This window comes from Oncorhynchus clarkii, chromosome 20 (assembly GCF_045791955.1).
Source record: "Oncorhynchus clarkii lewisi isolate Uvic-CL-2024 chromosome 20, UVic_Ocla_1.0, whole genome shotgun sequence".
Lineage (NCBI taxonomy): Eukaryota > Metazoa > Chordata > Actinopteri > Salmoniformes > Salmonidae > Oncorhynchus > Oncorhynchus clarkii.
In genome coordinates, this window is record NC_092166.1 from 59,099,311 (window position 1) to 59,126,380 (window position 27,070).

Genomic DNA, 27,070 nt, shown 5'->3' on the forward strand with positions numbered 1-27,070 from the left:
AACGACTAAAGTAGTACATTAAAGTATTTTTACTTAAGTACTTTACACCACTGCAAATATCCATATATAATGACGTTCATGTTTTATTGTGCACCATTGCGAAAGCAAGTGGAAGGATGACAGTGCACATATTAAGCAAAACCTGAGCTTTAATCTAGGAGAATATAACACACATTTCAAAATAGTAAAGTAGTATATCAGTAGCCACCTTCACAGTAGGTGTAGAAGAGTTTATTATGCATTTCTCAATGTCATATACACCTCACTTTCACATACAGTACCTGTTAATTATTCTGCAGGAAGAAATAACTGCACTCTTCCAGTGTAGACTGCTGATGCAAGTATAAGAAATGGGTCTGTAGTTTAAGGAACACAATAGGCCTATATGAATTTACACCAGAATAGACTGAATTACATACAGTGTGTGTGGATGACCCCCATCTCTGATTGAAACATGGTGTACATAGCATCACTGTGAATATGATTCATTGTGTTACATTGGCGATGACTTATAAAAGCTGTTTCCCCCATCCTATATCCCATTGGAGGGTATGTGAGTGGAATAACGCCCTCGTTTTGCTGATCTCTCTGTTGTCACAATGTACAGCTTCCTCAATTACTTTATCAGCCACATCAAGGTGTGGCATCTGCTAGTGGCCCGCCCCCTACCGTTCATAATGGCCAAGTCTACTGTAAAACAATTTCCTATTCATAGGGGAGAAGAATTATGAAATATCTGTCATGAAAGTAAAAAAAAAAAAAACTTTAATGAATGGTAGAACATAGTTTTTCAGTATTTAGAGTGTAGTGACTATTTGTCCGTTCAATGTTACTTCTATGGAATATTGCATCGCTATCTGTAGAATGCTCTGATGTTACTGCCTTCTTCTGGAGCGGCACTACCCGTGCTGTGATGGCGAGGAAACCCCGTTGACAAGGCACTGCTTTTTCATGACGGTGAGTTTCCCTTTGAGTGTATTATAATTTTGTGATAAAATTTCTAGGAAAAAACACACACAACCTCCTTCCTCCCTTCCTTCGGGGAGGGAAGAGAGTGAGAGTGGAGAGAAATCTATCTGAGACAGAACAGGGACAGTGAGAAAAATATGAGTGGGAGAGGGAGAAGAAGGAGGAGGAGGAGGAGAAGGAGGGGGGAGCAAATTAAAAGTTGCCAAATGGAGATATTGGGTTTCAAGAGGAGTGAGACAGGAGTAAGGGTTTGCCTTCTTTCAGTCGTCTTTATGTTATGCTAATCGAAAAAAACACCTAGGTATCGACACTGTTTAGCCGTGTGAACGAATTCTATCCGACGATTCTAAATAGGCGACAACGGCTAGCTAACCTTGAACAGGCCGATGTTTACAAGTAAAAGTCCGCGGTCAAATAGCTAGACCAAAGAGCTGTTGCCGAAGACTCCGCGCGGTCGTAAATTCCACGATTGAAATATGTCTGTTCAGCCAATCGAGAGAAATCTGACGTTTTGCATTGCATGCTGGCAGATGAGCTAAATAGGAGACAAATGGTAACCTCTGAAGTCTACCCCAGCACAGCAGAGAAAGAGAGCACGTCAGCGACCAGTTAGAGGCTGGGAGGACAGGCTTTTTGTGCTCGAATGCGATTATCATTGTCTGTCGATTCAGTCTATTTTTGGACATAAATCGCAAGCTGTACATCAGCTGGTGGTCTAAACGATGTTTCCAAAGCTTAAAACCGTGGCACGACTGTCGTTGCTAGCTGTTTGTCTGATGGCACATTGATGCTACAATTTGGGAGGGTGTCATTACTATTTCAAATTTCAATTGGAGCTAAATGTGTCTACTATTCTTTGGATAAACTGATTTATAAATTACTCCGACCCTGACTAGCCATATCGTCTTGTACGCCTACTCCGACCACTAATTTGGTGACTAAGCTAGGTGCAGGGGAGAGGAAACACCATATTTTCAATAGCTTGGGCAACTGGCAAGCTAACAACGTTTTAGCTAGCCGCTGCTTGTTTTCCACATGCTCAAAATTCTGTGAAATTTGGAAAATGTAACTAGCTAAATATTCCAGGATTTATTGAGTGCATTTCTGCCAGTTATTTGACACGTGTAGACATATCCCCCCATTTAGTGGTGCTAGCTAATCCTGCCCCTATGACAAAATAACCCCAATGTTGAGAAGGGACCTCATTAGAGGTTAGCTAGCCGATTAGCCAACGTTAACCTGGTGATGGTGTCGTAGTTGTCAGCAAATTTCTCAAAACGGACACACTTGAAGAGATCCTTCAAAGAGCACGTGTATCGGTGTAACTTGTGAAATAAAATATAGTTTTACTGTTTTCATTTTTTGTTGGTGGAAAGCTGAATATAAAGTGGCACTCTTAACTGCGTATGCTAGCAGCTAGCTATATATCTGGGCTGCTAGCAAAAATACAGCTAGTTGTTTCACAATTCCAAAACGACCAGTTTTATTAACTATTAATCGTGTAATTCCCTACGTTGAGCTACTCAATTGTAGCTGAGACATTTTATGACGCATTTTTTTTTTTGCCTTATTAGGCTTGGTTCTTTCTCAACCAAAGATGGTGGCCGAGTCGCCATTTTGTTTTAACGACTGGTTAAATGTGTTCAAGAGCACAATGTTACATCACTGACTTGACACAATGTATCACATTTGTCATTCGACATGGCGTCGAATGAAAGACACAAAATAAGTCAAAAATGAAAATGTTGCTACCGTTGGACACATCACAGTTCCCCACAGGCATACCATTTTTCAAAACACCACCTTGTTTAACCCAGGCATTGCAGCTCTGAATTAACAAAATACACAGCTTCACCTTGAGAATATTCCAAGGCTACATTTACTGTTTTGCTCCTCATTGCTATTCATCACATTATTAACTGTTTTATGTCCCCTTTCACCACGATACAAAGCCAGCATCATTGGAGTTAGTTCTGTGGAATGTTGTTGGCTGTAAAACAAAGTAAATGCTTTGTAAACCTTCAACTCCCAAACAAACAACCTTTTAAAGGGAACAGGGTGGAGTTATTTACACTTTGATGACCATCTTCATTTAATGGGAGGTGACAGGAGAGTAGACCAATGTGCAGGAGAAGAGACAAGGGTAGGGGCGGGAGCTTCACTCTCAATACTGCACTTTTAATACCATTGTTCTTAACTTCTCTCTTTCTGTGCCTCCCCCATCTCTCTTTTTCTCCCCTCTTATCTCTCTTGTCTCTCACTCTGCCCACTACGCCATCACAGCAAATAAAAGGTGGTGGTTAATGAATGATTCCATGCTCGCTGTCAGAAAGCTGTGAGTGTTTTATTGCATCGCCAACTGTTACCACACCAGAGATAAGCATGCAGATACAGTCTGAGACACACACACACACACACAGGAGGAGACTAAGGAGAGGACGGCTCATAATAATTGCTGGAATGAAGTGAACAGAAATATATTAAAAAACCATGTGTTTGATACCATTCCATTATTTCTCCATTTCAATCATTACTATGAGCCCGTCCTCCCCAGGTGCCACCGTCCGCCTGTGACCCACCCACCCAGCACGTCCTCTGTTGTCTCACTGTTTATGTCTCTGCATTACTTTCCGTAACTCTTTTGTGCTCACAAGCATTCATAAGAATTGTTGCAGCAATGTAGAATACTCAAGAGGATTTAGAATTAGAGCTTTTGCATTTATGAGCTTTTTAGCATAGTTGCAGTATACAGTTAAAATAGGATATCTCCCCCTTCCTCTTATCCTTTCCTCCATTACACCTCTTTCTACTCACTTCACTCCCCTGTCACTTCATCCCTCTCTCTGCTCTCTCCTCACCCAGGTGTCATGGATGATGAGGACGATCGCCGTCTTCTGGATATTATAGGGTAAATCCATATAACACATAAATCACAAACACTATCTATAACACATCTACAAACATCTAACACTAAGGCATTAGTAATGGCAAGTGGAACAGATACATCTGGTGCCCAGGGGTTACGAATGTTAAATAATTATATCTATTTTTTTTTTCTAAAGTCAAATTCGGATGTTCTCTGACTGAAGCTCTCTCCCTCCTTCTGTCCTCCAGGGATGTGCAGGCGTTGAATGACTACCTGCACGGCTCCACCAACAAGTCTGTGAGTGTCTCCCCCTCTGGTCTACTAGTTCATCCATGCCCATTTCAAGTCATAGAATATTAGCACGCTGCTTTGCATACAGGTGAAGTGACGTGTATTTTCTCCCTCAGATTGAGGAGGATGACGTGACGAACGCAGCTTACGGCTCTGCCGGAACCTTCTTCACCAGTAACACTGTGAGTAGAAATAAATCTGCACTTACCTGCTGGTAATGGGTTTATAAACTGATGGAGCCTGTATAGTTATAAAGTGTTCTCTTTCTCTCAGGCTGGCTCTAACTCCGGCCTCAAAGATGAAGAGTTTGAGGATTCAGCAGGGGTGGGCCTCCAGCTTTCCAGTAGCCTATCGTTCATTGAGGATGAGCTGGGGGGAGAAGCTTCTCCAGGAGGAATGGATCTTGGCGGAGGAGAGGACCAGCCCTTTGACATCCTGCAGAAGTCTCTCATGGAGGCAGACATTACTGAACAGACTCTGGAACAGGAGGCCATGCTAGACTCCCAACCACCTCCCCCTCCTCTCCCCTCGGCCCCCTCCCCATTCCCCCCCCAGCTGGTCTCGGGGGGGTACGGCAGCGGGGTCACCACATCGACTGCAGCTTTTCCCAGTGGTCAGTTCCTCCAGGGCGTGTCCCAGCTGCCTAATGGCCAGGCAGGGGGGCACATCCAGGTGTTGGGGTCCTTTGGCGGGGGAGGGGTCCAGCAGATCCTCCTCCGGCAGGGTGGTGGGGTAGGGGGGGCGGTGGGGGGAGTAGCAGCAGGGGGGCAGGTGTTTGCCACTCCCTCCCCAGTGGGCCAGGTGAACCAGGTAGGCTTGCCCTTTAAGAACATCCCCCTGCAGAATATCATCATCCAGAGAGGACCTGGGGGCGCCCAGGCCCTGGTCAGACCTATCCAGCCCAAACCCCTTCAAGCTGGGGCTCAGACAGTCTATAGCCTGGGACTCCAGACCACAACCACCACCATGGTTAACACCGCGGCCCAGGGACACTACACAGCTAACGGCTCCATCCTGGTCCACTCTCCCTTGGGGCAGCAGAACCAGGGACAGCAAGGCCAGGCCAACCTGCCCCCAGGGCAGTACCTGGTCCACCACAATGGGCCCTCAGACCCATCCCAATCAACCCTGCTAGCCAATCAGAACACAGTACAGCTCGTCGCCGGGCAGAACTTCACGGCGACGGCGGGAGGTCAGCTGATCCAGGTGGGAGGCAGCCAGGTTGGAGTAGGAGGAGCCATGACCCAAACATGGCAGAATTTTCCTGGTACGAACCCTGCCCCAGTACAGGCGGCATCAAACCAGGGGCGTCTGACGCTGGTTGGAACGGCGACTGGGGTTCGAGGGCAGGTGTCGGGCAGCCCAGTGCAGCGCCTCGTACTGTCTCAGACTCAGAACAGCAGCTCCCTCTCCCCCCTGTCTCTCTCTGGTACTGGTACTGCCTCACAGGAACAGGAGTACACACAGGTATTAACTACAACTCTCTTCCTCACTTAATTATTACCTCTTTGCATGCGTTTCTATAATATGTTTTTGTCTTGTTTTGTTCTCCAATTCCTCAGGACAAGCAGGCTCAGACACAGCTCGTCAACCTCCTTGGAAACAAAGGTTTGTGTTTGTGTTTTTGTGTGTTGTTATAGATGTATATAAACCCCTCTCCTGACTTCTGTTTCTCATTTGTTTCCTAGCTGTGAAAACAATGACCTACATCAGCCAAGACGCCCCGCTAAACACACAGGTATTCTACATGTTATACACTGTGTGTGTGAGGTCATGAAATGTTGTCAGCTGGTGATTGTCATGCCTGTCTCACAATAACTGATTGACTTTTAAGTAACATAAACTGTTTAAAATGTTTAACATATCCAGCTTCCATGCTTTGCTTACAATCCACTAATGCAGACCTTTGGAACATCTGAATTTTAAAAAGTCTAATAAATACATTTAATATAGCCTACACCATCACAATATATCCATTATTTATTTTAGGCAGGTCTAAATATGTCGTCCTTATGTTATGCCGTATGGCTGTGGGCTATGCTAGATCATTTAGCAGGCAAGATTTGCTTTTAATTTCTGTGGCATTATTTTATAGTTAGAAGAATACAATTGAACATAGCTGAATAAAATATAAATGATATTTTTCTCAGGTAGTGCGCACATGCAGCTATTCTGTGTTGAGCGGTTAACAAAGAAACAGGTCCTCCTATATGCTTCATTTAGAGTTATTTATGCAACTTTACTTGTGATACAAACGTTGGGCTATATGTTTTGATTTCTAACACATTCTAAGGCTGCATGATGCTACTCTAATGATGATTTGAAAAAAGTCACATGAAAGGCAAGCGCAGGATTTCTTGCGCAGGCTGCACACACTTCATCAGTCTCTCATTCACAATTTGACAAGCACTGATAATATTCTCACCCATAAGATTATTCTTAATAACATTTTATTTAGAATGGCCCAGAAAAAACTAAAACATGTCATCCGTAGCCTGCACTTGTCACGCCCTGACCGTAGAGAGCCTTTGTTTTTCTATGGTATAGTAGTAGGTCAGGGCGTGACTGGGGGTTTTTCTAGTTATTATTTTCTATGTGGGGTTCTAGTTTAGTTTTTCTATTTTGGTGTTTGGTATGATTCCCAATTAGAGGCAGCTGGCTATCGTTGTCTCTAATTGGGGATCATATTTAAGTAGCAATTTGTCCACCTGTGTTTTATGGGATATTGTTTTGAGTTAGTGTATGTTACACCTCTTTGTTGCGGTTCGTTGTTTGTTTCGTTCTTTCTTTTGTGCCAGGTAGGTTTTTAATATGCCAGGTAGGCTACACTGTTTGTGAAGTGTATTAATGTGCTTAAATTTTAAGCAATAAATATGGCAGCATGAGAAAGCTGGCATCCTCTTTTTAAATAGTGTTCAGTCAACTATGTTTTCACACATGATTGAACAAAGCTTATAAGAACACATGTTTCACTAGGCTCTGTAGGCTATGGGCTCTCCAACTGTTCCAGGGGTCTTGGGACTATAGGCTACGTTTGAGGTTATTTAGCCACTTTAGTTTCTGGCCTTAGACTGCACACGCTTGGCATCATTCACAAGTGATAATATTCTCACCTATCAGACTATTTTCAATTTAATCTTGTCTTTACAAATATTATTTAGTATATGTGTGAAATTAGTTTAGATTTAGAATGGGCCATTATCATTCACGGAACAGAGACAGGGTCAAAAAATACATGTCATCTGTATTTAAATGAAACCTTTTATTTAACTAGGCAAGCCAGTTACGAATACATCCTTATATACAATGACGGCCTACCGGGGAACAGTGGGTTAACTGCCTCGTTCAGTGGCAGAACGACAGATTTGTACCGTGTCAGCTCGGGGATTCGATCCAGCAGCCTTTCGGGTTACCAACACTCTAACCACTAGGCTATGCACTTGAATAGCCAATGGAAGAAGCTTTTCCCATGGTTCGTTTTCATGCTAGTCAGGTAGGCACGCCCCCCGATTTATAAAGTGAAGCGATGTGCTTGATATTAGGAAAGTTGAGAAATAAATATAGTAGGCCTAGCCTACAGAAAGCGGATGGGATCCTCTTCTTTTTAATAGTGGCCTATAGAAATATTGCGAAACATGGGTTTACAGACCAGTGTGGTGGTGATGATGACATTGAAATATGTCTCTTGTAGGTCAGTGCTCAGAAGAGGCCGGCCCCTCAGCAGCTCACCAGAGGAGGAATGTAAGTAGTGTATGTGTATAGATGCTGTGTGTGTGTGCATGCAGTGCTCTTGTGAAAGTCTACACACTCCTTGCACAGTTTTCAAATTTAGCTGCCTTAAAGGTCCAATGCATCCGTTTTTATCTCAATATCAAATCATTTCTGGGTAACAATTACGTGCCTTACTGTGATTGTTTTCAATTAAAATTGTCAAAAAGAAACAAAATAGCAAGAATGGCTCTCTTGAGTGTTGAGTGTTCCTGTATTGTCCAGTCTCCACCCTGACTTAAATCTGAGGCAAGGTTTGAATATTGCTGTCCATCAATGATTCCCTACCAAATGTACTGATCTTGAGCAATTTTGACAAAAACAATGGATGTACGTTGCCCTAAGAGTTGAGCAAGGTTGGTAGAATTTTATTCAAAATGATTCACAGCTGTAATGGCTGCCAAAGATGCTTCCACTAAGCATTAACTCTGGGGTATGAAGACATGCAATCAATACATCCTCATTTTGCATTTCATAGTAATTTGTAGAATTTTCTGTGATTTTTCTTTCACTTTGGATTGGTTTTCATTTAATTGTTTTTAGATAGAATTTTAAGGCAGCAAAATGTGAAGACTGTGCAAGGGGTGTGTAGACTTTAACTAGGGACTGGATATGTGCGTGTCAGTGGCGTACCTCAGTTTTGCTGGGCACCCCCTTGGGGGGCTGCTGGAGTGTGTGTGTGATAAGTGTACTATGTGTGTCTCTCCAGGATGCTACAGCAGTTGAGGATGGATCATTCGGGGGTTCTGTCACCTGACATCGCCCGCTTCACCTCATTGGATGACGCACTGCACAGACTCCTCCCCTACCACGTGTTCCATGGAGCTCCGCCCAACAGGGAAGAGTTTTCCCAAGGTCAGCTGTTTGTTCACCTGCCCGGAGGTGCATATGCGACAGCCCAAAGTCAGACACTAACACGGAGCCCAAACCGGCTGCGCGTGCGCCATGGTGCATAAATTTATTTTGTCCCCCCACATCAAAGCGATCACTACACCCAGGTTAAAATATCAAAACAAACTCTGAACTAATTACATTAATTTGGGTATAGGTCAAAAGCATTAAACATTTATGGCAATTGAGCTATCTAGCTTGCACTTGGCTTGCTGTTGCTAGCTAATTTGTCCTGGGATATGAACATTGAGTTGTTATTTTACCTGAAATGCACAAGGTCCTCTACTCCGACAATTAATCCACAAATAAAACGGTCAACCGAATCGTTTCTAGTCATCTCTCCTCCTTCCAGGTTTTTTATTCTTTGAACTTATAGGGTGATTGGCATCTAAACTTTCATAGTATTACCACGACGACCGACAACACAGTTCGTCTTTCAATCACCTACGTGGGTATAACCAATGAGATGGTATGTGGGTATCTGCTTCTATAAACTAATGAGGAGATGGGAGAGGCAGGACTTGCACTGCGATCTGCATCACAAATAGAACTGACTTCTATTTTAGCCCTTGGCAACGCAGACTGCGAGCAGTGGGTGCAATAATGGAATAATATAGTTTTCTAAATTTATTTTGCAACGCTCGCGCATGCGATGTGAGCGGTGTAGTCAGGGTATAATGTGGTTTTCCAACAGCAAGTCTCAAATCAACATGGCTGTGTTGCCATTGTTTATGAAATGTTTTCGTTAGAATGTCAAAATAATCATCTAACCCCCATATCCCACAAACTGAAATCATAATATAATATTGTTTCCACATTGTATAATCGATTAGTGAGAGAGAGCCTCAAATATCACATTTATTTGAATATATCCGCTGTACACATAAATTCCGGCAAATTTGTTCCTGTTTCAGTCATGTATTTGTGTGGGTAAAACGTAAACACCCTAATGATTGGTTGACAATAGAGCCTCCCACAATGCATGCGATGGCTGCATAGCGCAGTTGGGGAAAAGCAACTGAAGAAACGTCATTAACTTTGATCACGTGATTTTTGTAAAGTTCATGGAGTTGACATGTTGGTGTGACGCTGCTTGCTGCCTTGCTAGCACATGTGACCGCTCTCCTGAAGTGTCTTACCAGTCGGCTGGCGTAAGTAGGGACACTTCAGGCTGAGGAGTACATTTTATACATCCCATGTGCTACGTAGGTGGCAGTCGGACAATTCTTATCCCCAGAATGGGCATGATGCAATGCTTTGCTCTCACACAGTCACCCAGAGTATCTGCGCTTGTGCACGGGTGCGCTTCACGCTGCTACAACGTGGTAGTTACAGGATAAAAACAGCTGAGGGTTTAGCCTTACGCTTCAACGCTCCAGGTTGTTGCGGAAATTGACCCACTACTACTGTTTAAGTAGTGCACCTACGTCATCTCGCGTCATCTCCCTAAATCTACCTTTAAACTTGACCTGACCTATCACGTTATGTATTACTGCCCCACAGTGGCAAGAAGTGACCTCCCAAAAAACACAAAATATACAACACATACAGTTGAAGTTGGAAGTTTACATACACTTAGGTTGGAGTCATTAAAACTCGTTTTTCAACCACTCCACAAATTTCTTGTTAACAAACTATAATTTTGGCAAGTCAGTTAGGACATCTACTTTGTGCATGACACAATTATTTTTTCCAACAATTGTTTACAGAGAGATTATTTCACTTATCATTTAAGGTGTCAATTCCAGTGGGTCAGATTAACACACTAAATTGTCTGTGCCTTTAAACAACTTGGAAAATTCCAGAAAATGATGTCATGGCTTTAGAAGCTTCTGATAGGATAACTGACATCATTTGAGTCAATTGGAGGTGTACCTGTGGATGTATTTCAAGGCCTACCTTCAAACTCAGTGCCTCTTTGCTTGACATCATGGGAAAATCAAAATAAATCAGTCAAGACCTCCGAAAACAAATTGTAGACCTCCACAAGTCTGGCTCATCCTTGGGAGCAATTTCCAAACACCTGAAGGTACCATGTTCATCTGTACAAACAATAGTACGGAAGTATAAACACCAAGGGACCACGCAGCTGTCATACCGCCCAGGAAGGAGACTCGTTCTGTCTCCTAGAGATGAACGTACTTTGGTGCGAAAAGTGCAAATCAATCCCAGAACAACAGCAAAGGACCTTGTGAAGATGCTGGAGGAAACGGGTACAAAAGTATCTATATCCACAGTAAAACGAGTCCAATATCGACATAACCTGAAAGGCCGTGCAGCAAGGAAGAAGCCACTCCTCCAAATCCGCCATAAAAAAGCCAGCCTACGGTTTGCAACTGCACATGGGAACAAAGATCATACTTTTTAGAGATGTCCTCTGGTCTGATGAAACAAAATTAGAACTGTTTGGCCATAACGACCATCGTTATGTTTGTAGGAAAAAGGGGGAGGCTTGCAAGCCGAAGAACACCATCCCAACCGTGAAGCACGGGGGTGGCAGCATCATTTGTGGGGGTGCTTTGCTGCATCAGGGACTGGTGCACTTCAGAAAATAGATGGCATCATGAGCAAGGAAAATTATGTGGATATATTGAAGCAACATCTCAAGACATCAGTCAGGAAGTTAAAGCTTGGTTGCAAATGGATCTTCCAAATGGAGAATGACCCCAAGCATTCTTCCGAAGTTGTGGCAAAATGGCTTAAGGACAACAAAGTCAAGGTATTGGAGTGGCCATCACAAATCCCTGACCTCAATCCTATAGAACATTTGTGGGTAGAACTGAAAAAGTGTGTGCGAGCAAGGAGGCCTACAATCCTGACTCAGTTACTCCAGCTCTGTCTGGAGGAATGGGCCACAATTCACCCAACTTATTTTGGAAGCTTGTGGAAGGCTACACGAAACGTTTGACCCAAGTTTAACAATTTAAAGGCAATGCTACCAAATACTAATTGAGTTTATGTAAACTTCTGACCCACTGGGAATGTGATGAAAGAAATAAAAGCTGAAATAAATCATTCTCTCTACTATTATTCTGACATTTCACATTATTAAAATAAAGTGGTGATCCTAACGGACCTAAGACAGATAATTATTACGAGGATTAAATGTCAGGAATTGTGAAAAACTGAGTTTAAATGTATTTGGCAATGTAAACTTACGACTTCAACTGTGTGTGGCTCCTAGCCTGCATACAGTAGATAGGCAACTTTCTTTACTAACACTAAAACAAAAACTGAAATTACAAAAAAATGAACTGTTTTTATAGAACTTAAGCTAAATAAAAACTAGTAAAGTGGATCTGCAAACGAACTGAAACTAAACTGAATTTCAAATAAAAAATGGCAAACTAAAAGAAAAGAAAAACGCAAAACTATAATAACCTTGATTCCTAATGTGATGTGTGGACTTGATAATCACAATTTAGGCTAATAATATAACTCAATCACTGTTTGTAAAAATGCATGAGCACATAGAGTAGGCCTAGCCTATAAATAAAATGTTATTTGTCACATGCTTCATAAACAACAGGTGTAGACTAACAGTGAAATGCTAACTTATGGGTCCTTTTCCAATATTGCAGAGTTAAAGATAAAATAAATAACAATAATGACAAAAAATTACAATAATGACAAAAAATTACAATAATGACAAAAAATAACATGTCATTAAAAATACAGGGAGTACCAGTACTGAGTCGATGTACAGGAGTACGAGGTAATTGAGGTAGCTATATACAGTGCCTTGCGAAAGTATTCGGCCCCCTTGAACTTTGCGACCTTTTGCCACATTTCAGGCTTCAAACATAAAGATATAAAACTGTATTTTTTTTGTGAAGAATCAACAACAAGTGGGACACAATCATAAAGTGGAACGACATTTATTGGATATTTCAAACTTTTTTTAACAAATCAAAAACTGAAAAATTGGGAGTGCAAAATTATTCAGCCCCCTTAAGTTAATACTTTGTAGCGCCACCTTTTGCTGCGATTACAGCTGTAAGTCGCTTGGGGTATGTCTCTATCAGTTTTGCACATCGAGAGACTGACATTTTTTCCCATTCCTCCTTGCAAAACAGCTCGAGCTCAGTGAGGTTGGATGGAGAGCATTTGTGAACAGCAGTTTTCAGTTCTTTCCACAGATTCTCGTGGCAAAAGGTCGCAAAGTTCAAGGGGGCCGAATACTTTCGCAAGGCACTGTATATTTGTATTGACTGTAAAAACACAAGCAAATTAGCTTCAAGTGATTTTAATTTCAGAAATCTGTTCCAAAGTATTGCCACACTTAGCAGAGAGAGAGAGACACTCAGTGGACAGTTTAAAAAAAATTACACAACCCTGTTCACAAATGTTTAGCTCCTACAGAGTGAGTCACATGGGCGTGGCTTGCTATATAGAGCATTCAGTTATTATTCGATTGAACGTTTGAATGGGCAAAACGAGTGACCTAAGTGTGGTATGATCATTGGTGCCAGGCATGCCGGTCCCAGTATTTCTGAAACAGCCGGCCTCCTGGGCTTTTCACGTACGATAGTGTCTAGGGTCTACCGAGAATGGAGCGACAAAACACATCCAGTCAGCGGCAGTCCTGTGGGCAAAAACAGCTCGTTGATGAGAGGTCGAAGGAGAATGGCAAGAATTGTGCAAGCTAACAGGCGGGCCACAAACGCAGCATAACCGTGGTGTTCAGAACAGCATCTCAGAACGCACAACTTGTCGGTCCTTGTCACGGATGGGCTATTACAGCAGACGACCACACTGAGTTCCACTCCTATTAACTAAAAATAAGAAGAAGCACGTGATCACCAAAACTGGATAATTGTGGAGTGGAAAAATATCTCCTGGTCCGACAAATCCAGGTTCATGTTGCGTAATGCGGTTGGCGGAGTCAGGATTTGGCGTAAGCAGTCCATGGCCCCATCCTGCCTGGTGTCAACGGTACAGGCTGGTGGCGGTGGTGTAATGGTATGGGGAATGTTTTCCTGGCACACGTTAGGTCCCTTGATACTCGTTGAGCAATGGTTCCATTCCCTGTAGAATTTGGGCTGTTCTGGAAACAAAGGGGATTCCGACCCGGTACTAAATGGGTTTACCTAATAAACTGGCCACTGAGTGTATGTGATCGTATTCAAATATGTAAGCAAGGTTGTAAATTATTATGTTTTAGTCAAATATTATATCGGTTTTGGCTTCTTGTGGTCAATTTGCAGTCTACAAGAGAGTCTTCCTGCGGGTGAATCTAGTTGATGATCCCTGAGAAAGGCTATATTGTTCATTAAATTAAGTTGCGATTTTTGCTAACTAAAAGACAGATCTTTTCATTGTTTTCTCTTTACAGCAGCGTTTCCCAAACTTGGTCCTGGGAACCCCAAGGGGTGCATGTTTAGTTTTTTGCCTTAGCACTACACAGCTGATTCAAATAATCAAAGCTTGATGATTAGTTGATCATTTGAATCAGCTGTGTAGTGTTAGGGTAAAAAAAACAAAACGTGCACCCATTGGGGTCCCGAGGACTGAGTTTGGGAAACACTGCTTTACAGCAATAGTTTGGAAAGAAAATAGCTATGTTTCCCCGTAATTGTATTTTGAAATATTGCAATATGCCTGGCTGGGCCTCTCTACTTGTCACTGACAGTCGAAACTCAACAATCATCTATTTGGTATTTGCCGTGTGCGCTGCCCAAATTGCGGGCCCTTCCGCTGGAGGCAATGTGATTTTAAAAACAATCCACAGCTTGTTTTTTTCAAAGAAGTTCATAATCCTTTGTGGCCAAATGATGCATTCTGGTGCCGTAGCCTGTTTTTTCAGTTTTAATTTATTTATGTAATAGACTATTTAGGCTTCATAATTATGGCAATTTAATTCAATATACTTTAGGGAAAGCTTAGCCATATGCCTTTGTTGCCTGAGAATGCCAGAGGTGTCTTTAATGATAGAATGAATGCTTCAATCTAGTTTACATTGTTAAAGTTTTTCATCTCTCATTCTCTTAAGAAGTTAAGATGCTTAAGGACCGAGGACAAAATGCAATTAAAAAAATAATAATTAACAAATTACATCAGTTTAACCGGTTTTAAGGAAATTAAAAGCTGTGAAAACAACCAAACATGTTTCTGAGAAGATTTCAGTTCGTCTTGGATGCATATTTTATGTGGTTGGAATACTATCGGCTTTTATAACGCTGATAAGGATAGCACCTTTACAGACGGTCCCTATCTTGCATTCACATTCTCTCGAGGCTGAATGAAATAAATCATATTTCTCCACTCCTGTTCAGGAGTCAAAATGTAGGTTTTGTATATGAATTGGTATAGTGTCTCGCAATCATTACACAGAATGTAGCTGCCACTGCAATCATCCTCTTTTACCTCTTCACCAAATCTTCCCCATACATTAGGCTACCTATTGTTCTGACCCTCCTATTTATTTTCAACTCTCCATTTCGCAGCTTTTCTCTTATTGAATTCAACTCAGACTTTTTGTCTCAGTGGATCGACGTTAACTTTTTCTGCCCAAGTTCCCAAAACATTTGGCAATTGGTGTGTATTTGGTAAACTTACAGTTAGTCCCTAAATAAAAACATCAATGTAGCCTATAGATATGAACTGCGCAATAATGATACATTTATGGATTTTTAATGCATTGTTTTCTCTTTATTCAACCCACCCGCCCTTCATCCACGCCATATTTCATGACCCTAAACCCGTCCGCCCTGCGGACATAACCGCTGGGACTGCAGGTTGTGTGTCAACCCATGCACCACTAGTGTGTGTCTGTGTAACCACTGTATTCTGTCTCTTAACAGTGGATGATGAGTTTGAGTCGATGGCGACTCAGGTATTGAAGAGGACCCAGGTCATGATCAACAAATACAGACGACTGCTGATGGTGGAGGCTGAGGTGAGTACGCACACACACAGTTATTTTGAATCTTTGAAAAGTGTTGTGCTAACAGGAAGTCCCTTCCCCTCCCTGCAGCGCTCCAGTCCCTCCTCAGAGATGGTGATGATTGACAGGACCTTCAACCAAGAGGAGCGCCAGAACCTGACACAAGACAAACGTATGATACTGGTGGACCCAGGTGAGGAGGTGGGACTTGGCAGGGTTGTGGACCATTGAGCAAGTGTGGACCATTGTTTTTTCTCATCATCGTCTCTCTCTCCCTCCATAGATGGCTTCTTGGAAGATTTCTGCTGTGGGGTGAAGACATCTCCCCTCTCTCTACCCTGCCTCTCCTTGGACCCTCTCTCCACCCCCTCGTCCAGCCACAGCGGTAGACAGACAGGGAGGGGTGCGACCACAGACCCCCCTTACAGGACAGACCCCCAGTCGGGCTATGGAGACCCGGGGGGAGGAGGGAGAGGAGGAATAGACTCTTTTAAGAGTATCATGGACCTGAGGAGGACTCAACATAGCAACTATGAAAACAAAGCTGCCTCTAGCAACCACAGCAACTATCACCATGGCAATGTGGCTGCTACTGCCACAATCGCGATGTCGACAGAGCCGGTACAGACTCAGTTCCTGTCTCACCTGTCCTCCTCTCACCCCCAGGCCCCCCTGCCCCTCCCTCCCACCCTGCCCGACACGGACTCGGTTCTAGAGGCAGCTGTGAACAGCATTCTAGAATGTTAGACAGACAGATTTGACAGACGGACGTGCCACCATTCCATCTCTCTCATCCCCCCTCCATCCTTTGCCCCGCCGGCTCATTCTTGGGGCTACGTGTTTTTTTTTGTTTATTTTCTTATTTTGCTCTCCCATTGTCGGTCCTTTTCAACCAGCTCTGAGTTAGTTAGTCATAGAAATATAATCTAGATATATGGTTACTATGGTTACTGTAGGACAACCAGGGGTCATGACCTGTGTTACATCATGTCCTGTTGGGTGTGAGCCGGAAGAAGATATCAACCCCCTGAACCCCAACTTTAGCCACGTGCAATTATGCTGAAGTTTAGGGAGGAAGAATATGATGATGATGATGATGATGATTCTGTGCCTGAGAAATTCTATGTTGTCCTTCAAATGTTTACATGAAGAAGCCTTGTAAGAAATGTCCTTTAATTTTTGCACCTGACATTACACACCTTCACACACTGAGTATACCAAACATTAGGAACAACCCCCCTCCCCCATGATAACAGCCTCAATTCGTCGGGGAATGACTCTACAAGGTGTCGAAAGCGTTCCACAAGGATGCTGGCCCATGTTGACTCTAATGCTTCCCACAGTTGTGTCAAGTTGACTGGGATGACCTTTGGGTGGTGGAACATTCTTGATATACACAGGAAACTGTTGAGCGTGAAAAATCCAGCAGTGTTGCAGTATTTGACAGAGACCGGTGTGCCTGGCACATACAACCATACCTCGTTCACAGGCACTTACATTTTTGGTCTTCTGAATGGCAAACATACACAGTCCATGTCTCAAGGCTTAAAAATACTTCTCCCCTTCATCTACACTGATTGAAGTGGATTTAACAACCGACATCAATAAGGGATCATAGTTTTCACCTGGATTCACCTGGTCAGTCTTATGTAATGGAAAGAGCAGGTGTTCATAATGTATTGTATACTCAGTGTATGATACCATAGTCATTTGATGGATTTGACAACTACCAGAAATATATTGTTCTTTTTCTGTTCTATACTTCAGTTTTCATAGTCAAGCCAGAGAGACTCACTCACACGCTGAGTGTCTTAACTACTAAAGCAGCTTTTGGTTTTCTGTCAGTTTTTGAAATGTATCTTTGACATTTTTCTTATGTACCTTAAAGGTATGTGATGCCCCTCCGCGCACGCGCACACACACACACATTTTGTTCTTCTATCCTCGTGGGGACCTAAAATTAATTTCCATTCAAAATCCTATTTGACCTAACCTTAACCCCTAAACACTTATTGTGTTCGGGTTCTGCGCATGTGACAAAGTTTGATTTGAACTCCTAACTCCTAAACCTAATTGTAACCATAACCCTAAACCTAACTCCTAAGCTTAAAATAGCCTTTGTCCTCATGTACCCATGTATCCTCATGTACCCAAGGGATAAAACATTATTTTTGATTTTTTTACTATCCTTGTGGGGACTTTTGGGGGTTTTAGGTTCCCACAAGGATAGAAAAACCAACCCACACATCAAACACACACATTTTGTTCTATCTTCATGGCGACCTAAAATGAATTTCCATTCAAAATCCTATTTTTCCTGACCTTAACCTGGAACCCAAACCCTGAACCTAATCCCTTACCCAAACCCTAATTGTAAGCATAACCCTAACTCTAACCCCTAATCTTAAAATAGCATTTGTCCTCATGGGGATGTGGGAAATGTCCTCACGAGGGGAGAATTTTTCTTGTTTTACTATCCTTGTCCCCACAAGTATAGAATAACCAAGAGACACACACACACACACACACATGTGTATTGGTGTTGGGGGGAGCTAACTCCTCAGATTGAGGGAAAAATGTTATGACATGTTTATCTTTTTTTATTTAGATTTAGTTAATTTTTAAAAATGAAACATCACTATTATTTGTGTTGTTAGTGATGTGTGTCCCAGCGATGTCAACACGCAACCATGGCAATGTCTTACCGTCATGTGATACAATGACCCTGGAAGGTCATGGATTGTATATGTATGTCCACTCTCTGTGAACGTGTGCTGGTGTGTTCATATGTTTGTTGTGTGTTCACTCACCCCGGATGAATGTTACTCGTTCCCTAGCACACTTAGTTTCCCCTCCTCCACTCTATCCTTCTCTCCCTCCCCACAGTTAAGAGATGAGAGACAAGTGTATGTAAACTCTGCTTTTAAACTGACTGAAGGAACAGACTGAAGGCCTTAGATAGAAAGTGTCTTGTGTCTGAGTGAGTAAGGGCTTGAATGGTTGTGTTCTCCTGCTCAAACGTCGCATACATCAACCAATGGTTGCGTGCCACTTCCTTGACTGTGCCGTGGCGTCGGGCACCAGATTGCTAGAACATATGTGGCACGTCTATCCTATCCAGGTGTTGTAAGGTCTTCATGTGCCAGCAGTGTCTGAGCAGAGGAACACAACCACTGGGTGTGGCCTTCTCAGCCCTGGTCCTGAGGACCCCTGTGTCTGCTGGTCGACACACTATTCCCCATATATTTTTACCCAGAGCCTATGTAACTCACCCTATGTGACTCAAAAGTAGTGGACTATATGGGAAGTAATTTCACACAGGAGTGTCTTGAGGGGTTAAGGTACTAGGCTATGTATGCCCTTTCTGCCAAGGAGAGCAATACATTTCTACTTTCTTGACCTGTTTTCACTGTTGACTTTCTTTTGGTCTGTCTCGCTATCTACATGATTTGTATAGGGGCTTTTTTGGTATAAAAAATGAAAACGTGAAACACAAAATATTTATAATTTTTTCTAAGGAAAACCCCAGAGGAAAAACACAAGAAAAATGAAGTTCTTTTTTATTCTGTTGGCTTTGAAGTGTTCCAAGATAAATTGTTACAAAATACTGTCAGTTGTTCATTTCTAGTTTGTGTGTTTACTACAACAGCAAAAATAGGTCAATAATAAATTCATTTTGAATACAATCATAAACTGGCTCAGCCTGATTGATTTAATACATTTGCCAACACATGTATTATTGGTAGTAGTTAGATATTCAGTTTGTTGTGGGGTCCAGTATGAAACTCATACTGCTGGTCATTATTTTACATTCAATTCATTCAAGGCTCCACAGACTTACAACATAGCATGTTGCTGGTAGAGCAAAATCATGAGCCATATACAAAAACAGTCCAAGAGTGACAGACAACAGGTGGACAGTCTTGGGAGCCCTTCACAGGTTCTGGTTTCACTTCGTTGCTGTTCACACAACAAGTACTATTAACTAGTCCTAGTAATACAAGTGCTGTTGAAGTATCCTTCCCTTTCATTACAACAGAAAAAATCATAAAAAATGCCACAAATAAATACTTCAGATATATACTGATACACTACGTGACCAAAATAATGTGGACACCTGCTAGTCGAATATCTCATTCCAAAATCAGTGGCGTTATTATGAAGTTGGTTTTCCTTTGCTGCTATAACAGCCTCCAGTCTTCTGGGAAGGCTTTCCACTAGACGTTGGAACATTGCTGCGGGGACTAGCTTCCATTCAGCCACAACAGCATTAGTGAGGTTGGGCACTGATGTTGAGAACTGATGTTGAGCGATTAGGCCTGGCTTGCAGTCGTCATTCCAATTCATCCCAAAGGTGTTCGATGGGGTTGAGGTCAGGGCTCTGTGCAGGCCAGTCAAGTTCTTCCACACCGATCTCGAGAAACCCTTTCTGTATGGACCTCGCTTTGAACACGGGCATTGTCATGCTGAACCAGGAAAGGGCTTTCCCCAAACTGTTGCCACAAAGTTGTAAGCACAGAATTGTCTAGAATGTAATTGTATGCTGTAGCGTTAAGATTTTCCTTCACTGGAACTAAGGGGCCTAGCCGAACCATGAAAAACAGCCCCAGACCATTATTTCCCCCCCACCAAACTTTACAGTTTGCACTATGGTAGCACATTGAGGTAGTCACCTCATACAAGTACCTGGGAGTATGGCTAGACGGTACACTGTCCTCTCAGTACATATCAAAGCCGCAGGCTAAGGTTAAGTCTAGGCCTGGTTTCCTCTATCGTAATCGCTCCTCTTTCACCCTAGCTGCCAAACTAACCCTGATTCAGATGACCATCCTACCCATGCTAGATTACGGAGATGTAATTTATAGATCGGCAGGTAAGGGTGCTCCACCAATGCTCCTTATAGGATACATCACTGCACTCTGTACTCCTCTGTAAACTGGTAATCTTTGTATACCTGTTGCAAGACCCACTGGTTGATGCTTATTTATAAAACCCTCTTAGGCCTCACTCCACACTATCTGAGATATCTACTGCAGCCCTCATCCTCCACATACAACACCCATTCTGCCAGTCACATTCAGTTAAAGGTCCCCGAAGCACACACATCCCTGGGTCGCTTGTCTTTTCACTTCGCTGCAGCGAACGACTGGAACGAGCTGCAACAAACACTCAAACTGGACAGTTTTATCTCAATCTCTTCATTCAAAGACTCAATCATGGACACTAACTGACAGTTGTGGCTGCTTTGCGTGACGTATTGTTGTCTCTACTTTATTGTTCTTTGTGCTGTTGTCTGTACCCAATAATGTTTGTACCATGTTTTGTGCTGCTGCCATGTTGTGTTGCTACCATGCTGGGTTGTCATGTGTTGCTACCATGCTATGCTGTTGTCTTAGGTCCCTCTTTATGTGGTGTTGTGTTGTCTCTCTTGTCGTGATGTGTGTTGTGTCCTATATTTTTTTTTATTTTTAATCCCAGCCTGTCCCAGCAGACGTTTGTTGCGCGCTCTGCACTTCAGCACTCGGAGGTCCCGTTCTGTGAGCTTGTGTGGCCTACCACTTCGCGGCAGAGCCATTGTTGCTCCTAGACGTTTCCACTTCACAATAACTGCACTTACAGGGCAGACATTTGACAAACAGACAAACTGGGAGCATCCTATGATGGTGCCAGGTTGACAGTCATTCTTCAGTATGGCCATTCTACTACCAATGTTTGTCTATGGAGATTGCATGGCGGTTGCATGGCGGTGTGCTCAGTTTTATAGACCTGTCAGCAACGGGTGTGGCTGAAATAGCCAAATCCCAAAATTTGAATGGGTGTCCACATACCTTTGTATATATAGGCCTGGTATAGACTAGAAGACATGAAACTGAAATTAGACTTTTTCGCTCAGCACCTTAGTGTTGCCTCTGTTCACATTCTCCCACCTCTCACAGATGATTCTATGGAGAGAACTCGCCATAGCTTCAGATCTTCTAGCCTTTATTTCCAGGTAACACGAGACTACAGCTCTGCACATCTGGTCTCCACCACTAGGGGCTCCGTCCCTGAGTGACAGCTGTTTCCCCTTAGTCTGACCCTTACCGCCAGGGCTCAGTGGTACTTCCTCCAGCGATCATGCTCTATAGAGGGAAAACGCAGTCATTCAAGAAAGATTTTCTGAGTTGACAAGCACATGCACATACTTACTGATGTGTGGGTAGCTGCAGGTGTAGCTGAGGATGCAGTATCCAGCGAGCAGCATGGCCACTCCTCCCAATCCACCTTTCCTCACGTCTATATACAGTACCTCCCGTAGTACCACTGCTATCCTAGAGAGAGATAGAAAATGACAGTTGGAAGTGAGAGATATCTTGGGATAATCGAAAAAGATATTGTGTGAGTGAGTGAGTGTGTGTGTTTGTGTGTGTGCGGGGTGTCCTACCTCTGTGCAGGGCCAGTATTCCCTGTATGGGGTTGACGGGAGCTCGGTTAGCGATCAAGCCAGGCAGTTCCTTCAGCCTCACCTCCTCTAGAGACAGTGCACCTGCAACTCATCATCTCTTCTACAGGGAGTAGGTGTGTCAAAGGTTAACGGTGTTAGCCAGTCTAAATAAAGTAGGACTAGACAAACACTACTGACCCATTATCCTCTGCTCAGTGCCGTACTTCCTGGTGTTGAGTGGCGCTCTCTCCCTCGTCACGATCTGATTGGCTGTTGCTGCCTTCGCAACGATGAGAGGGAGAGAGGTGAAAGAAAGAAAAGAGGAGGGGCAGAAAGAGTAGGAGGATGAGAAGGAGGAGGAGGGGAGAATGGGAGACAGGGAGTGAACCAAGTAGATGCATGAAGCATCAGCCCTTCCAGTATTGGGCCAGTAAGAGAGCAGGAGGATGACGTTATCTTGAGTCCTATCCTCTGATAGGGCAGGAGCATCTCAAGCGTTGCGTCCATACCTACTACACCCCACTGGGGGGGGGGGGGGGGGGGGGGGGGTGTCCAAGGGGTATTGAGTGAGGAGGGAGGAGGGAGGAGGGGAGAGAGGGGCAGGATCAGAGTACAGGGATGGAGAGACAGAGGGAGGAAGAGAAATTAAAAGGCTGGGGTGGGGTGACCCCCTATTCAGGCCAAGGTGGGGTAATCCTGAAGAGGTGACGGAAGGGGCAGAGGGAACAGAGGTGATGGCTGCAAGGGAGGGGGGATGGCTGGGTTGTATGTTGCTGTTGAGATCTCTTATCCTCTCGGTTAGTGCTGTTACAGTTAGTGAGGTCTGAGGGTGGGTGACTGGGCTGAGTTAGCATTGGGCGCTAACATGCCAACAGTTTCATGGTTACCACTGAGGGCAGGGTTTGTGGTTGAGGTTTGATCAAGGTCAACCGTGAAAAGTCATCTGGTCTTGTTGTATAGATGGATTTTGTTATGATCAGTGTTCGTGGTCTGAACACGATCCAGCACTGTTGAAACGTGGTTGACCGTGAGTGGTCCCTGTTGCTTGTCTTGATGCGTAGACTGTTTTTATTGAGGTCAGAGGTTATGGTTGGGTTATGGTCCAATACGGTTGTCTTGCTGTACTGACGGTCAAGTTTGAGGTCAGCTGTGCTGGTGGTGTGGTCTTGGATGCGGGGTCTGGGCTGACCACTCCTCTCTACTGCTCCCAAACTCCACCTTCTTCCAGAAGCATCTTGCTTCTCTTTTTTCCCCTGCTAAAGGATCCTTGGATAGTGTGGCAGCAGCTCTGGCTGCCTGAGCGGATAGCTCAATTAGCTCTTTCAGTGACACCTTCTTAGAAGCAGCTTTGGCTTTAGTGCTGGCTGTGACTGTAGCAGTGGCTGGGGCTGCTTTGAGCTTGACTGGAGTAGCTGTTAATGTAATTTCATAATTCCAATATGTGTTCATTAATTGAATTCACTTAGTCTATTTTATGAGAATTTGTAAGATTCTTATTTGCATAAAATAGACAGAGACCAGTCTTATCAAAATTAGATAATACTATTTATTCTCGGAGTGCGCTGCCATGTAACCACGAACAACACTTTATATACAAAATATGACATCATAGGTTATAAAATGTCCTTCCTCCTATCGACCAGGACCCAACAGGTTCAAAAGTTTATTCCCACCCCCTCACTCGCTCACTCCAGACACACAGTTAAATCAAGATTAAACTTCTGAAGTATTCATCTATCACTATTCAGCAGACAGCTCCAGATAATGGAAAACCCAGGAAAACACTCGCTGCCTTATCTAAACATCCCAGAACTAAGTTGAGTCGGTTCAACCACAGGTTAACGATCCTTACTTACGATCCTTACTTACTTAAAACCCACAATCCATTTCCTCCCCAACCCAGCTGGAATGGTATTTATTAATCAGATATAATAAAACAGAGTAGAGTTTAATTAGTTAAAGTTCTATTTAAAATGTAGATATTGTTTAGTCATTATTCATAAAATTCCTAACAGTAGCTTTGGGTTTAGTCTTGGCTGTGACTGTAGCAGGGTCTGGGCTGGGTCTGCGTTGAGCTTGGTTGTGGTTGTTGTAGCTTTAAGATTCGTGGGGGTCTGGGCTGGATATTTAACCCAACTCTCCTTGGAGACTATCAAAGTCTCAAGGAGCTTCTGCTTTTTCATACTCTTAGTTGATGTTGTTGATGGTGTGGATGATGAAGATGGTGATGACAGTGTCTACTTACTCTTCTTAGTAGTTTGCAATGATGAGGAAGATTATGATGTTGTTTTCTTAATCTTAGTTGTCTTTGCCGATGGTGCTGATGAAGGTGGTGAAAATGATGAAGATAATGTATTACTCTTAGTAGAAATTCTTGAAGGTGATGATGATGATGTCTTTTTGCGCTTCTTACATGTGATTAGGTTAAGTAGGCAAGGGGGGGGGTCTTTGAGTTGTCATGGTGACTGGAGCCATCTTGCATTTGGGAAGGTAGCTGTTAAGTCTCGAGAAAAGTTTTCCCACAAAATGGACACGCCTCTACTGAGGAAGACATGACTGCAGGAACACAGAGAGGAGAACAGTATAAATTATGAAAATATACTGAACAAAAATATAAATGCAACATGCAAGAATTTCAGCGATTCTACTGAGTTATAGTTCATATAAGGAAATCAGTCAATACATTAATTAATTTGGCCCTAATCTATGGATTTCACATGACTGGGCAGGGGCGCAGCCATGGGTGGGCCTGGGAGGGCCAGAATCAGAAGGAGGAGTCAGAAAGCAGAATCAGAAGGAGGTTTTCTCCACAAAAGGGACAGAAATACTCAGTTGCATCTGCTGTCTGGGTTGCTGGTGACAGACAATCCCGCGGGTGTAGAAGCTGGATGTGGAGGACCTGGGCTGGCTTGGTTACACGTGGTATGCGGTTGTGAGGCCAGTCAGACGTACTGCCAAATTCTCTAAAACGACCTTGTGGTAGAGAAATGAACATTAAATTATCTGGCAGCAGCTCTGGTGGACATTCTTACAGTCAGCATGTCAACTGCACGCTCCCTCAAAACTTGAGACATCTGTGGCATTGTTTTGAGTGACAAAACTGCACATTTTAGAGTGGCCTTTTATTTTCCCCAGCATAAGGTCCACCTATGTAATGATCATACTGTTTAATCAGCTTCTTGATATGATACACCTATCAGGTGGATGGATTATCTTGGCAAAGGAAACATGCTCACTAACAGGGATGTAACAAATGTGTACACAAAATGAGAGAAATTCTTTTTTTGTGCATATCTAAAAATATCAGGGATCTTTTATTTCAGCTCATGAAATATGGGACCAACACTACATGTTGCGTTTATATTTTTGTTCAGTATAGATTATATTAATTATGTTTTATTTTTAGATGTTTTATTTTTTACCTCTAATGACTAACTTTATTGTCAGAATAAAAAATTATGCATGATCTATACATTAGTTAAGCAATAAGGCTCCTCGGGGGTTTGTGATATATGGCCAATATACCACGGCTAGGGCTGTTTTTAGCACAACACAAGGCAGAGTGCCTGGGCACAGCCATTAAGCGTGGCAAATTGGCCATATATCACAAACCCCAGAGGAGCCTTATTGGTATTAATAACTGGTTACCAAATGTTTGACCTTACTTTTGCTAAACTTTTATTTCACTCGTTACCAATACAGCAATTGGTTACAGTTCTAAAGATAAAAACATCAGATATAGTGTATCTAGTAGTCAGCATAGTAGAACTTTGCTGCCCTCTAGTGGAACCTACAGCTCCACTACAGTGCCTAGTGATCCTACACACCCTTTGGCCAGTTATCACATTAAGCGGTGCATGGGTAAAATCACTGGGGAAGGCAAGCCAGGGAAAAGAATGCATTTTACAACCTATGTGTTGTGATAATTGCGTTGTTTGCTCTATAACCTGTTAGTTCATATGCCTTGACACTGCAGGAGGTTTGTGGCACCTTAAATGGGGAGCATGGGCTCGTGGTATCGTCTGGAAAGGAGTTAGTGGAATGGTTTCCATGGGTTGATGCCATTCCATGAGTACTGTTCCAGCCATTATTATGAGCCATCACTAGCCATCACCCCTCACTAGCCTTGACTCTGATATGCAATGCATTCGGAAAGCATTCAGACCCTTTGACTTTTTCCACATTTTGTTACGTTACATCCGTATTCTAAAATGGATTAAATAAAAAAAATCCCCATCAATCTACACACAATACCCCATAATAACAAAGCGAAAACAGAGTTTACGAAATTTTTTGCAAATGTATAAAATAAAAAAAAACAGAAACACGGTATTTACATAAATATTCAGACCCTTTGCTATGAGACGGAATTGAGCCCAGATGCATCCGGCTTCCATTGATCATCCTTGAGATGTTGCTACAACTTGATTGGAGACCACCCTCTGCCCCCAGCTGTGCTCTGGACACCATATGTGAACTGATTACCCCCCATCTATCATCAGAGCTCGTGCTGCTAGGTGACCTAAACTGGAACATGCTTAACACCCCAGCCATCCTACAATCTAAGCTTGATGCCCTCAATCTCACACAAATTATCAATGAACCTACCAGGTACCACCCCAAAGCCGTAAACACGGGCACCCCCCTAGATATCATCCTAACCAACTTGCCCTCTAAATACACCTCTGCTGTTTTCAACCAAGATCTCAGCGATCACTACCTCATTGCCTGCATCCGTAATGGGTCAGCGGTCAAACAACCTCCACTCATCACTATCAAACGCTCCCTGAAACATTTCAGCGAGCAGGCCTTTCTAATCGACCTGGCCGGGAAGGATATTGACCTCATCCCGTCAGTAGAGGATGCCTGGTTATTTAAAAAAAATGCCTTCCTCACCATTTTAAATAAGCATGCCCCATTCAAGAAATTTAGAACCAGGAACAGATATAGCCCTTGGTTCTCTCCAGACCTCACT

General features: G+C 43.1%; 1 protein-coding gene across 4 annotated transcripts; it reads left to right on the forward strand.

The window, feature by feature from the left end:
• Positions 1 to 831: 831 nt before the first annotated feature.
• On the forward strand, positions 832 to 19,364 carry LOC139376625 (BRD4-interacting chromatin-remodeling complex-associated protein-like). 4 transcript variants are annotated; one of them, XM_071119418.1, is made up of 13 exons: positions 864 to 957; positions 3,253 to 3,304; positions 3,832 to 3,877; positions 4,084 to 4,132; positions 4,243 to 4,308; positions 4,400 to 5,593; positions 5,689 to 5,734; positions 5,815 to 5,864; positions 7,818 to 7,867; positions 8,604 to 8,749; positions 15,589 to 15,683; positions 15,762 to 15,864; positions 15,955 to 19,364. In XM_071119418.1, the coding sequence occupies exons 2-13, from the start codon at positions 3,277 to 3,279 to the stop codon at positions 16,416 to 16,418; spliced, it is 2,337 nt and encodes a 778-aa protein (XP_070975519.1). In that variant the 5' UTR covers positions 864 to 957; positions 3,253 to 3,276; the 3' UTR covers positions 16,419 to 19,364. The 4 variants fall into 4 exon arrangements, with proteins under 4 accessions (XP_070975522.1, XP_070975519.1, XP_070975521.1 ...); XM_071119420.1 differs by lacking the exon at positions 864 to 957 and adding an exon at positions 1,145 to 1,211; XM_071119421.1 differs by lacking the exon at positions 3,253 to 3,304 and having other exon boundaries at positions 832 to 957.
• Positions 19,365 to 27,070: the final 7,706 nt, after the last annotated feature.